At 48.9% G+C, this 12,132-nt stretch overlaps 1 protein-coding gene across 1 annotated transcript in view; it reads right to left on the minus strand.

Annotated features, from left to right (window-relative positions):
• Positions 1–5,669: 5,669 nt before the first annotated feature.
• Positions 5,670–12,132, minus strand: part of znf385a (zinc finger protein 385A) — a 50,423-nt gene continuing 43,960 nt past the window's right edge. Inside the window, 6 exon segments of the mRNA XM_055510218.1 lie at positions 5,670–8,657; positions 8,746–8,838; positions 8,940–9,028; positions 9,031–9,123; positions 11,188–11,397; positions 11,400–11,522. Coding sequence (XP_055366193.1) covers positions 8,409–8,657; positions 8,746–8,838; positions 8,940–9,028; positions 9,031–9,123; positions 11,188–11,397; positions 11,400–11,522 — 857 coding nt within the window. The 3' untranslated portion in view covers positions 5,670–8,408.

The raw sequence follows: 12,132 nt of genomic DNA on the forward strand, positions 1-12,132 counted from the left end.
GTATAATAAACCACAAGCACTGTGTTATAACGTTACTAAACAGATTCACCTTCCACTGTTTGGAAGGAGAGACTAAAGTCAGGCTTCCAACAGAGGCATCAAACCACAGACTCTCCCCGTGTGTCATCCCTGACACATCCCGGCTGTGGAGACACGTTTAATCCATGCTCTGAAGGATGCGTTGGACAAAAAGGCTCCTAATTGATGTTTCTGGATGAGCAGAGACGTAGCACACAGGAGTTTGCAGGTTATTATCGCGCCGTGAATGAAAGCTGGCGATATCGCTCACGAGCTTCCATCACGCGCTGATATTAGATTGACTGATTGTGGCAGGATGTGACCTTCTTCTGCTGCTTATTTCCTTTTGTCCCAACTGCTCATAAAACTGTGTCAGGGGAAATTATGGAATTATGAGATCAACGCGTGCGACGCAGTCGCCGGGAGATTGGAGACCACGGCGCTGTTCGCGGTGGCTCCATTCAGCCTCTGACAGGATGAAATGGGACGGATGCTGGGAATGTGGTGATTTGTCCGCGGCTGGAGAATGACACAATGAAAATGTAAAGCGAGCGACACCGGAGCACAGCGCGCATGTTTTATTTAGCTGTTGTGTGAGCGACGCCCAGGAGACGGTGGCAGATTTCCCTCGGCAGCAGCAGCCATATAGGTCACATTGATCTGAGTAATGTTCGAGTAGTTAACTCATTCATTTCCTGAGGGGTTGGACCGTCCTGATCTTTGTTCCCTAATGCGCTCGCTTGTTTCAATGCTAAATACATTTTAAAAGGGGGGTTTCAGCCTAATAGCCGCCACTGTCTGATGCACGCTTCATTCTCACCACTGCCCAATTAGAAAGTGTCATTTCTATTACAGATGGACACAAAGCCGAGACTGGACCAAAGGTGAGTCGTGTGTAGAGGTAATTTCATCCACAATAAAGACTTTATGAATGGCCGGTGGGCATTTCTGTGTCCCGCTCTTTCCACTGGGGGAAGGAAAACAATGACAAGCACATTATTCATGGCGCGGTCCCCTAATTTGCTGCTTGCATTACCTTCAAGAAGCAGCTTTTATTGCTTTCATTGTGTGACGGGCGGCTATCGATCAATCTCGACGCGCCAGGACAGCGGAGTTTCTCTCGGAGGCAGAGGTGGAGCGCGTATTGATGGACCCGGCGCGTGTCATCGATGAAAGCTAGGCCTGCTCCCAATGACTCCAGGTTGGGGTCTGAGGAAGGAGACGACAAGCGGCGTCTGTGTGTGACGAGTATTCATTCATTCATTTTAATGAAGTCTTCACCGACGCTGGTCTCATTAAATGAAGCGCTGCGCTTATTTCAGGTCTCCTCAGTGATCGAGTGAGTTGGTTTTACTGTGTCGTCTGCCGTGGAGCCACTGACGGACACACAGACAGATAAAAGCCTTTCACACACACACACACACACACACACACACACACACACACACACACACACACACACACACACACACACACACACACACACACACACACACACACACACACACACACACACACATGACTGATGGCCCTGGGCTCCCCTCTGTAAATGACAAGTGCCATCCATAACAGACAGGCAGGGGCTGGTAAAGTGATTACGCTCATAACACATGGTGTCCTGGTAAATACAGCTGGCACCACATCGGTCATGCTAGACATGAAGGCAAATCGCTTAGTCCACGCAAAATTATAGGCCGTGCTTTAGCTGGGTCTTAACAGTGGGCTGTCATCGAGGCGACAGACGCACGGACTGCACCTTTATTCCACCTCACTTACTGTAAGCAGAGGATGTCAGGGATGGACGACCACGATACAATCTGATACTGGAAGGAGATCACTTAAGGTCTATTGTGAGCATGGAGAGCATATTATAAACTCATTACACATGTCTATCTGATAATTACATGCATTATAATTCATTATAAACCTGCCACAACAGTGTAATGAGATTTTTATCAGGCAGCGCCATGTCCTGATTATGACAATTGTACTGTGATTTACATGATAATAGACTATATACAAATAGAGGACCGAAGCAACTGCATCCTTAGTTTGAAGCTTTTGTGCAGGATGAACCACAGGGCGGGACTTGGGTTCCTACAAATTGTGTTGATGCCAAATAAAATACTGCTGCGATAGATATATTTTCATGAAACAGCAACCAGACACAGAAAACTCTCTGGTTCAAAGCAACTACATGAAGGAGAGTAAGAAAAGAAAATGTAATGACAGCATCCATTAGTACATAACTATAAATGCTTGATTACAGTCATTTATGCTGCTTCTTTTATGACCAATGGGATATTTCCTGTTATTTTGGATCTGATCTGAGTGTGAAAGTCAGCTGTTGCTTTGGGGACACTGGTTCGTGAGCGGCTGTCATAAGATCCGGGTGGAGGACAGCATTATGTGTTCTGCTGTCGTCAGTCACTCGGCCTCTAATTAGAGGCGGCACCTCCTCCTCCACATTACGTCCAGCGTTGGGCCGTCGCGTGTCACTCCTCTGCTCGTCCTCCATCTTTCCATCTGTGCTGGGTTTAAATAGATCACACTGGGAGGATCTCCGACTCCGCGTGATCACGTCAGTTCACAGGAACCCCTGTGGAGCGGCAGCGTCCGGGTCGGGGTTCTGGTTGTGTGCGCGGCGGCTCCAGTGCTGGTTTCCACTGTGCGGAAGCGCTGCCGAGCACCTGCCCGCTGCCCCGTCTCCCCCGTCTCCCCCGTCTCCCCCGTCAGGATGGTTCCCCTCAAAAGCGTGACATGAAAACAGGTTGACAATTGTTGCTCCGGTCTTCGTGTCCTTCACTCCGCTGCCCTCGGGCCTTTCTGAATCAGAGTGACTCCTCGTTGTGCCAGAACCCACAGAACTAGGAAGAAGGTCCACATTCCTCCTCTGCCCTCCACGTTACAGCAGGTTTGATAAAGAAAACATGATTACTATAATAAAGTCACAGAGAACGTTTGCGTTGCTGGGTCGTCTCCAGGACCTTTAATTCCTGTTTCATGGCCAGTTCTGGCTCAAGGACCGAACTCTGTGAATGTGGATGCGCCACACGTTTTATTGAAGGGTGATTAGACCCCCCCCCCCACTCGGCCCGCACCGCTGGGCCGACTCGCCTTGACCGCCTCCTCCGCCGTCGAGCACTGCGCACCATTTTCTCACAATTGCGGCTTTTGTCTCAAGCCACTGCCATGCCAACGGCGCCGAGCCGCCCAGCGGCGGCCGGCGCAGCCCTCAAACATCACCAAGACGCCTTGTGTGAGCGCTGAGCGCCGCTTTAAAGCGCTCGCTGATGAGCAGAGCGGCCTCAAGGTTCCCGCGTCCTGCCCTAAATGAATGCAGCGCGACACGTCCCCTTTGTGTCCGGACATTAACGCAGCGAACAAGGCCATTTCCAATGACCCCGTGTAGGAGTTTGCTTATTGCATACTGTATATTGTTGAGAGTTGACTTAATTTCCCTGAAGAGGGAAAAGTATTAGTCAGAGGACGGATCCCTGCAACTAACGCCGTTTTCAGGCTCACGTGCTCTGTTCTGGCGTTTCCAGAGAGCGAGGACAGTCACGGGAGCGTTTTCCCACCGTATTTTGTGAGAATCAAATAGTAAAAAATGGTTGCAAAAAATAAAGGTGTCAGACTGCAACCAACTGAAGTCTGACATCTTACGAGTGCTACAGTTGGTCTCAACACAATATTGTGACTAGTTGAGTAAATTAGATTATAGAATAATTTGCTCGGCCGTGTCTTCTCCCTCTCTCTCTCCTGAAACTGCCTGCGTGAGTCTGGACTAATTACCTCCGCACTGCTGTACCTGAACCTGCCTGATTGCGTTGGGAGGGAGCGCACGCCTGACTTCGTCGAACACACAAATGGTTGTTTTCGGGCTCGTGATTTTCCCCCTCTGCATCTGAAATTCATGAGTGTCGCGTTCGGCTCGTGACAGTTTGCGCTGTTCTCAGTGCTCGAGCTTGAAATGCAACGCAGCCGCGTGTGCACGCGTCGTGTCACCGGCATCGATTTGCAAAAGAGATTAATGTTTTTTTAATCGAACTCATCAAAGCTTTTAGAATGTTTTCTGCTTGTACTCACTACTATTCCAACTCCTATTTTCCAGTTTGACACTGACCCTTTTTCGTTTTCCCACATTGAAATTATAGACTAATACGGTGTAGATGAATCATTCTCCTTGCAATCAAGGTTTTCTCTTGTGACTATGAATATTTTCAATGGTTAAACACCCACAGTACGAAATTCTGTGCTGTAAGGGTCAGTAGAGACGCTTGATATTCAGATTTTTACATGCGTGGTATTTATTATTATCATTTTGTAGTAACACTGAAAATGTGATGTAAGAAATAGTATCAGATTTAACTTTGTACATGTTGCTTGTTACTCTAGTAATAATTTGGAGATACTAAAGATCCCCAGTCGTGAAATCATTGGCATTAGTCAGATGAGTCTCTTCCACTGCTTTAATAGAAGGAAGAAGGACAGAAGGAGCCACTGATAAAAGAGGGAGAAAGGCAGGAGCAAAGGACATCCCCTCGTCTCCGAGGAGCAGGCGTCCATTTAGAGAAAAGTGCAGATGTCTCCACCTCTTCAGATTCGATCTAAAGCCTCCTGCATCTCACTGTGCATTTGCCACATTTCGGTGCATTGTGCTGTCAAACAAAGAGCTGCTGGTCTGCTTCATATGGCTGCTGAGCTCAGACTGAGTGATCCGCAGAAAAGGCTCGTAGCGCATTTAAAACTGTCTGAAGCAGCTTTAACCACGGAAGCACAACCATATGGCAAATATTTGCATCGTGAATCACAGCTTTCAGTGACCAGTGATGTTTCCCTCTTATTAAATTAGTTAAATTTATAAAAATCACCACCGTGATTCCATTCAAACTGACACAGTTTGACTCCATCAGAAGATTTGTCTTTGTGAGGTTACATTAGTCATTCATTTGTAGAAAGCGCTGCTGCATCACTTTGCATCGTCGCATGGGTCACTTAACTTTATAGTGTCTTTGATGAGCTTGGAAATAAAGATAGTACAGCATAGCAACCATCTGCCCGATGTGCTGGGACCGCGTCTTTGCCATATGGCTGTGGGTTCCTCTTCATATATTGCATGTGCAAAAATGATATGAAATTATAAGGAACCTGCTGTTTTCATTATTACAGCCTAGAGTAAAAAGCTGTGACAGCACAGGGTTGATTTATAACAGAGACTTATTCTTCTGCTCTACCTGCTTCTCCGTCATCGCTTGAGGCCATCTAGTGGCTGAGTCGTGCATCGTTACAGGATGCTGCACAGCGTTGAGATGCATTGGGAACGGCACGAGGGGTCGTCTTGTGTGGGAAGGGGCACAATGCTGCTCTTCATCGCACAGCACAATGGAGCACCAGTCCTTCCTATCGCTCGCGCATCTGCTGCTCACAGAGGAGATACAGTGAATTACTCATCACCGAGTTACAAAGTCGGCCTTGTGTGACCTTCAAGCGTTTAGCTCACTGCAATCTGCGGCTCTGATGCTGTCTTTGAAGCAGCCCTGGAGACAGTTACGTTGTGAAGATCACACAGCTGGAAGCTGTTTTTAAAAAGGAGCACATTTATCAGATGTTCGCACAAACTGATTCATAAAAACTCTGCAGACATCAGATTGATTGAATGATTTATTGACATTTACTTTGTTTCCACCATGGTTTCGCTTGATACCAGTAGTATTTACCATAGAGTTTCTTTTTCATTAAATTACATCTATAATGTTTTACTCACATACACATTTATTGTTTAATTTTCTTATTGCAAAAAACAAGACTAGCCAGAATAAGTCAGGTATTGCTACAGTTTGCCCTACAAACTCTCTCTCCCTCTGACCATGAAATTCAAAAATAACTTTATTGGCAAGACAAAATTACACCGTAGCCTCTCCATCTCTCTCGTTCAGCTCTGGGAGAGGCTGAGGGCAGAATAAGGCTAAGGCTATTAGCCTAAACACAGCTAACATGAAATACCTGCCCGGAAAATAGGAATCTAACATTTACTTCCCATAAGTGAATAATGAGAATGAATCAATGGGAATAAACCACAGTCTGAACACGTCACAGACCACGTGAACATGCCTGTGGTGCTCCTACGTGACTGATCTACCAGGGACAGGATGCTTAGGTTTGGTCATCCATCGAGTCCAGGCCGACCAAAGCTAACATGCAGGGTCTCGTCTCCGCTACTGTGTTAGGCCACTTTGTACTTCCAGGTTGCCTCTGTCTCGGATTGGTGGGATGCGGGGAGAGGGGCGGGTCCCAACACACACTAGAATACATATGGTACACACACCAACAGGAAGTAGAGCACAGATCCCGGAACAGCATCTCACTCGCGAAATGGACTCGGCAACAAAAAGAGCACGGCGGTGGAAGCTGACACCAAGCCAGCCTGTTCGGTGAGCGAGGGCTTCGATAGCGCTCCTCAGTCTCAACCGCGGGAGGAAAAAAAAACCCAACTCACTAAGTTTATCTAATAGAATTAGTCTGAACACATCAACTTGAATCCCTTAATACCTGGTATTGTACCCTGTTCCCCAAGCATAGTAAAAAGACCCTTTAATATGAAGGGTCGGTCCCTAGACCCATCTGCTCATCTGTCTCTCAGTCCCTTCACGAGCTCCTCATGGAAGAACAAAAAAGCCTGTCAGCTGGCGTGCTCCCAGTTTCCACGCGACTCCAGACAACATGTCACAACATGTCACATGATAACAAGTCACTCTGATAAAAATTGCTCATTGCATTGCAATATTCAGACAAAGGTAAGACATTAGAGATCATGGCGTCTCAATGAAAGGGCACAGTGTACATCTCGTTCAGAAAAGGGCTCATGGTTTCTGCTGCTTTCAGCCGGAGCCCTCGCTCACTCGGCCCCTTTTTCCCTTCGCTGACGCAGGTTTTAACATTTCTCACCCATAAAAATATAATATCGTGTTCTATATTTTGCTTTTCGTGCAACAGTCCAAACCCAAACTAAAACAAAGTGCTTCCCAGTCTTTGCAATAGAAAACAAATGATGGTGCGTTCATGGCTTTCAGTTGTGAGACAGGAAGTATTGATCGACGCCTCGGCTCCCGCTCCCAGTGGCCTTGCAGGGTTCTGGCTCGCTTGTCACTCCCGCTCAGAATCACTTCTCGGAGAAAGTATTTGGCTTCTGTCCGTCCCTCTTCATTACGTTCCCTTTCAGCACTACGTCCCAACCTTTGGGGGTGGGAGAGGTGGCGTGGAGGGGGGCAGGGCAGGGGAGGGAACGCACAGGGGCAGGAGGCTGACCCTGCAGGACCTTATTGCTCGGCTGCATGCAGAAACATTAAACAGTCAGTACGCGGGGCCACACCTGTAGAACGCTGTACATCTACACACTGAGCCAGGCTGCGCATGAGGAACAGGCACATGTGCAGGATGGGTGTCAGTATCAATTCTTGACAAACAAATATGGAGCCCAGTTTCTTCCTTTAAATGCAAGCAAACGCACAGAATTCGGACACGGAACAAACTGAAATGTGCTAAATGTGGCGGTACAGTAGTGGATGTACCAACGTGAGACTGCTGCTGTGACTCCCCCCCTTCGGCGAGGCTCCTCTCTGACTGCTATGAAGGCTGTCAGACGGGCCTCGTGGCGACGGTTCTCGCTCCGCTCTATTTTAGAACGGAGCGGCTCAGGCCCGTGCGTGTCTGCATGCTGCCTGGGGCCCGTCCCTCCGCCGACCTGCGCCCGCCCCCTTCTCACCTCTCCCTCTCAGGAAATGACAGGAGAGTCCCCCCCCCCCCCCCACACCGGCCGACCTCCGGTGCAGAGGGGGGTCGTGTGCGGAACTGTGGAGGCTGCATGTGGCGCACGTAGCAAAGACGGATGGAAGCGGCTACCCTACTGACATAACATTATTGTCTTGGCTTTTCGAAGTGCATAGGATGAGAGGAACACGTTGAGCCATGATGACAGGAGAAGCCCGACCTGGCCCCGAATTGTTACGTAACACTCAATGTGATTTGATGTTTCTTGAAAGGTCTGCGTGTGTTTCTTCTGTAGCTATCGTTGCAGCCATGATGGGGGGGGGGGGGGGCATAGTGCAATGGAGAAGGACCAGAGGAGGTGAGAGATGTACAAGTGAGTCCAATGCATAATGAGTATCTCTCCTCGGCTCATTCCGTCAACAGATGGTTCCGAAGTCTTTGAAATGGAGGGAGAGCTTCAGATAAAGGGAGACGCTCGTTTCTGCTCCTGTCCCGTGCGTCTCTTTGAAATGGATGGATGTCTGTCCCTTCTCGCTCGCTGCTCGTCGATCGTGTTCGTAGCTTCACAGTGTGCTTTTGGGGAGGCCGTCCCTGACCGGACGGAGTCAGGGGGTGATGTGTCAGTACGGCGAGAAGAGGATGGGCCCGTGCGCGGTGCGTATGGGCCCGGGGGCGGGTCTTAGGATGGCGTGACTGAGGGGCGGGCCTTGCAGCAGGTGATGGTGCGGGTGAGGCACCGGAGCTGCCGCGCGCAGCGCTAGCGGGTTGGAGGAGGCCGCGGCGGCCATCGCTGCGGCAACTGCCAGGGGGTTGGGCAGAAGCCCCGCACCCAAAGCTTTGGTGAGATCCTTGGAGAAGGTCAGTGAAGACTAAAAGACGGAAGAGAGAGAGAAGGGGGTTCGTTGGTTTCTGATAAACATGTGAAGGGAAACTCGTCTTGATTGGCTTGATTGTTACCGTGGGATCAGCGCCCCTGTGCTTCTTGTGTCGACTGAGGAGGGGGTTCGGCTTGCCTGCCATCCCGTCCCGGTGCCTTCGACTTGATATGTGCTGAAAGGAAAGGACACAGGCACGACATTGTTGGATTTCCTGTATGAGACAATCAAGAACCAGATCTGTAGATGATGGACTTAACCCCCATTTCCGCCGACCTGTTTGAGTTGCAGTTCAGAGTTGACCCGCACGTTGCAGATCTCACAGTGGAAGGTTCGTTCCTGAGTGTTGGGGTCCACTGGTCCCCTCCCTGCTCTCCACTGGGCTTGGGGCCTAAGCGTGGGTACGCCTTGATAGGGCCCAGCCCGCTCCGGGCCTCCAGGATGGTTTTGTGTTTGGTACCTGCACGCATGAACGGAAGGAAGCGAGGTCATGAACCATAATGAAGTTACACACTGAGCATACTCATTAAAGTCACGCTGCATGTGAATCGCTGACACGAGGCGATTGTTAACAGTCTGTGTAAAACAAAGCGCTGCAGGAGGAGCTGTGACAGTGACGGATCCAGCGTGAAAGCAGAATGCGTGCTGGATTTAATGACGATTCAATAAGCGACCACAGCCTGCACACGTCACGCAATTTTTTGCTCTAACCTGCAGTGATAGAAGGATGCCACTAGGGGGCGGCAGTCAACAGCAATACGGAAAATGAACTCAAAACCCTCTTAGCAGGAATGTTAAGATAAAGTCTTGATGTTGTTTGACGAAGTGGAGCCAAACAACATTGCGACTGTAGATTGCAAATTTTGAGTATGATGCTGTATTGTTTAACTAAAGATATTCACTTAGTGTTAAGTTTTTATGTCGCAATATAAAACACAAGCAACAATTTAAGCAATTTACTGCACATTAAAACTATGGCAACACAGGTTCAAAATTAAAAAGCTGAGTCATGCTCCTTAGTAATGCAAATAGCGACCATGTGGCAGAACAACACTAGACAAATAAATAAAAACACACCATGTGTTTAATGGCACCTTCCCCTGCGTCTTTCTGCTTCACTTGGAGTTTGCAGATAAAGGCTGGGTTCCATCGGCCGGGGAGGAAAAAGGAGCTGGATTGATGGATTTCGCTCATGGCCAGAAATGTGCTCCTGGGTTGTCTGCTTTTGGTTTGGTTCTATTTTGGTCTGACAGGTTTTTTTTTTTTTTATGATCTTGGCTCAAAGTGTAAATCAACAGACATGCAGACGTTGCACATTCGAAATCACAAAAATAGACAATGAACTGCCTGGAAACCGTTGCGTAAATGCTCAAACAACACTGAACACACATAAACAGCTCTCGTTCACTTTCTCGGCTCTTGGTACAGTGTCACACGTCTGTCCGTCTGTCTGCACAACATGTGCTTTTATTTTGAGTCCCGCTAACAGGCACAGTTTTGATTAGAGAATGAGTGAAGGTGATTGTTTCCAGATCGTTTCCCTCTGTTCAACACTTCGTCATCCAGGGGTGAACTCCACATCCAAATGTCTGACAGCATAATGACCCGGGATCATGTTTAGAAGCTGTAACAAACTATGTGCAATGGCTCCTCATACTGTCTGTGCTCAGTAAATGTAAATGTGCTGGGAAGTAGACTCATTGTGTAGATGTTAATCTACGAGACGCATCATGAACACTTGAGATTCCTTCCCATAGTTACGTCTGGTGCTGTACGAGCGCCCGCGCACACGTAAGACGCCGCCACAGAGCTGAAACCAGCAGAGCAGGGATCGCTTACAGAGGTCGCGGCCGTCGGAGTCAAACATATCGTCTATCTGCTGATCAGTGTTCCTATCGCTTCCATCTGCCGCCTTACACTCAACCCGAAACACCCGCAGATGCCGCGCGCCGCGCTTTAATCGCATTCATGAACCCAGACAGGAGCACTTATGGTGAGTGCAGGCAGGTCCTGGTGAGTCATCTCATGTTGAGGAGTTTGAGTAAACCATGCGCTCCCTTCTTATATGTTAATGTATAAATCTGTGGTTCATAAACTATTATTCAAATACCTGTTGCGTTTTCACTTCCGAATCCTTTTTCCAAATTCTAGGGGAGGATGTGCAGCTATGAAACGCCCTAAGCAAGATGAATAATCTACTTCTAAGTGTCAAATATGAGATTGCATATAATAAATTAAAAACAACTCAAAAACTATTAGACATCTGCACTAACTTTCATTTTAAAATGCAATAACAACTGTATTAGCATGTTAGCTGCCACACCAGTCTATGTTTTGGCAAAATTCCTCCCCCACACAGGATGTGGTCCCGTTTGTAACAACAGCACTGCGGTTTGAGTAAACAGAGAAGAATCCAACCCGAGCTGAAATGAGGCGCTCCAACAACGAACCTCAACGAAACGTCCAACGGTAAACGTGTCACAGTTCACCCCACAGGACCCAAGGGATTCCAAGGGTCGCCCACCTTTGTTATGGGCCTCCAGCTGTGACAAGGAGTTGACCGCCACCTTGCACAGCGAGCAGTACAGCAGCTTCTTGGCCTTGTCCTCCTCCGTCTCCGGGTTGGATGGGCTGCTGGAGGCCGGGGGCCCGGCGGCACCCGGGGCCGGGGGGGCTCCTGGTGCCGATTGCTCTGAGTTGCCTGGAGAGGGGGGCGTGAGGGGAGGGTGTGGGTGGCCAGGAGGGGGCACACGGAGGACACTGGCGCATCCATGGGTGGGGGGGGGGGGGTGGTGACGGCAGGCAGGGGCCCCGGGGCCAGCAGGGGCCCGTTTAGCTGCGGCAACGGCCGCGTTTCGTCTACAAAAACAACCAGGAAAGGGAGAAAAAGAATGAGGCAAAGCGTAAAATGCAGCGGACATTAAGTGTTTTTCTGTTGACATCACTGTTTTGACTCTGTTGCCCCGTAAACACCACTGTGTCGAACCACACCCACGCTGCCGAGAGCGGACCCCGCTTCACAGATCTGACAAACCATCGTAAAGAGCTCGCAGACGGAAGTAGGAGACCACAGCTTGTCACAAAGGTTTTTTTAATTTGAGCTACACAGTGAGAGGGAAGAGAGGAAAAGGGCCGATCCCATGGCTGGTCCTGACTCTATTACGCTTCTAGTTTGATGTGGTCCCAGTGTTTGGGAGGCGACAAACAGGAAATGGATCCTGTTTCCCACACACCTGTTGCTTTTGGCAGCAACGCGGTTTTTGATTAATGATGGCTACTTTTCCATTTTTCTTCAGAGAACACATTTCCCAGACACATGGTTCTGGTCAGCCACTCCCGTATGTAATGCCTCTGGTATTCCTAAGTATTGGGTGTTGGCTGAAAGGAGACCCCCTAAATTCGGGGTGGAGCATTCTGACCTCCCCCCTCGAGCAGGACCTTCTCCAGACTCCACAGGACGTAGCGCCAA

Source organism: Betta splendens, chromosome 7 (assembly GCF_900634795.4).
Source record: "Betta splendens chromosome 7, fBetSpl5.4, whole genome shotgun sequence".
In the NCBI taxonomy this organism is placed as follows: Eukaryota; Metazoa; Chordata; class Actinopteri; order Anabantiformes; family Osphronemidae; genus Betta; species Betta splendens.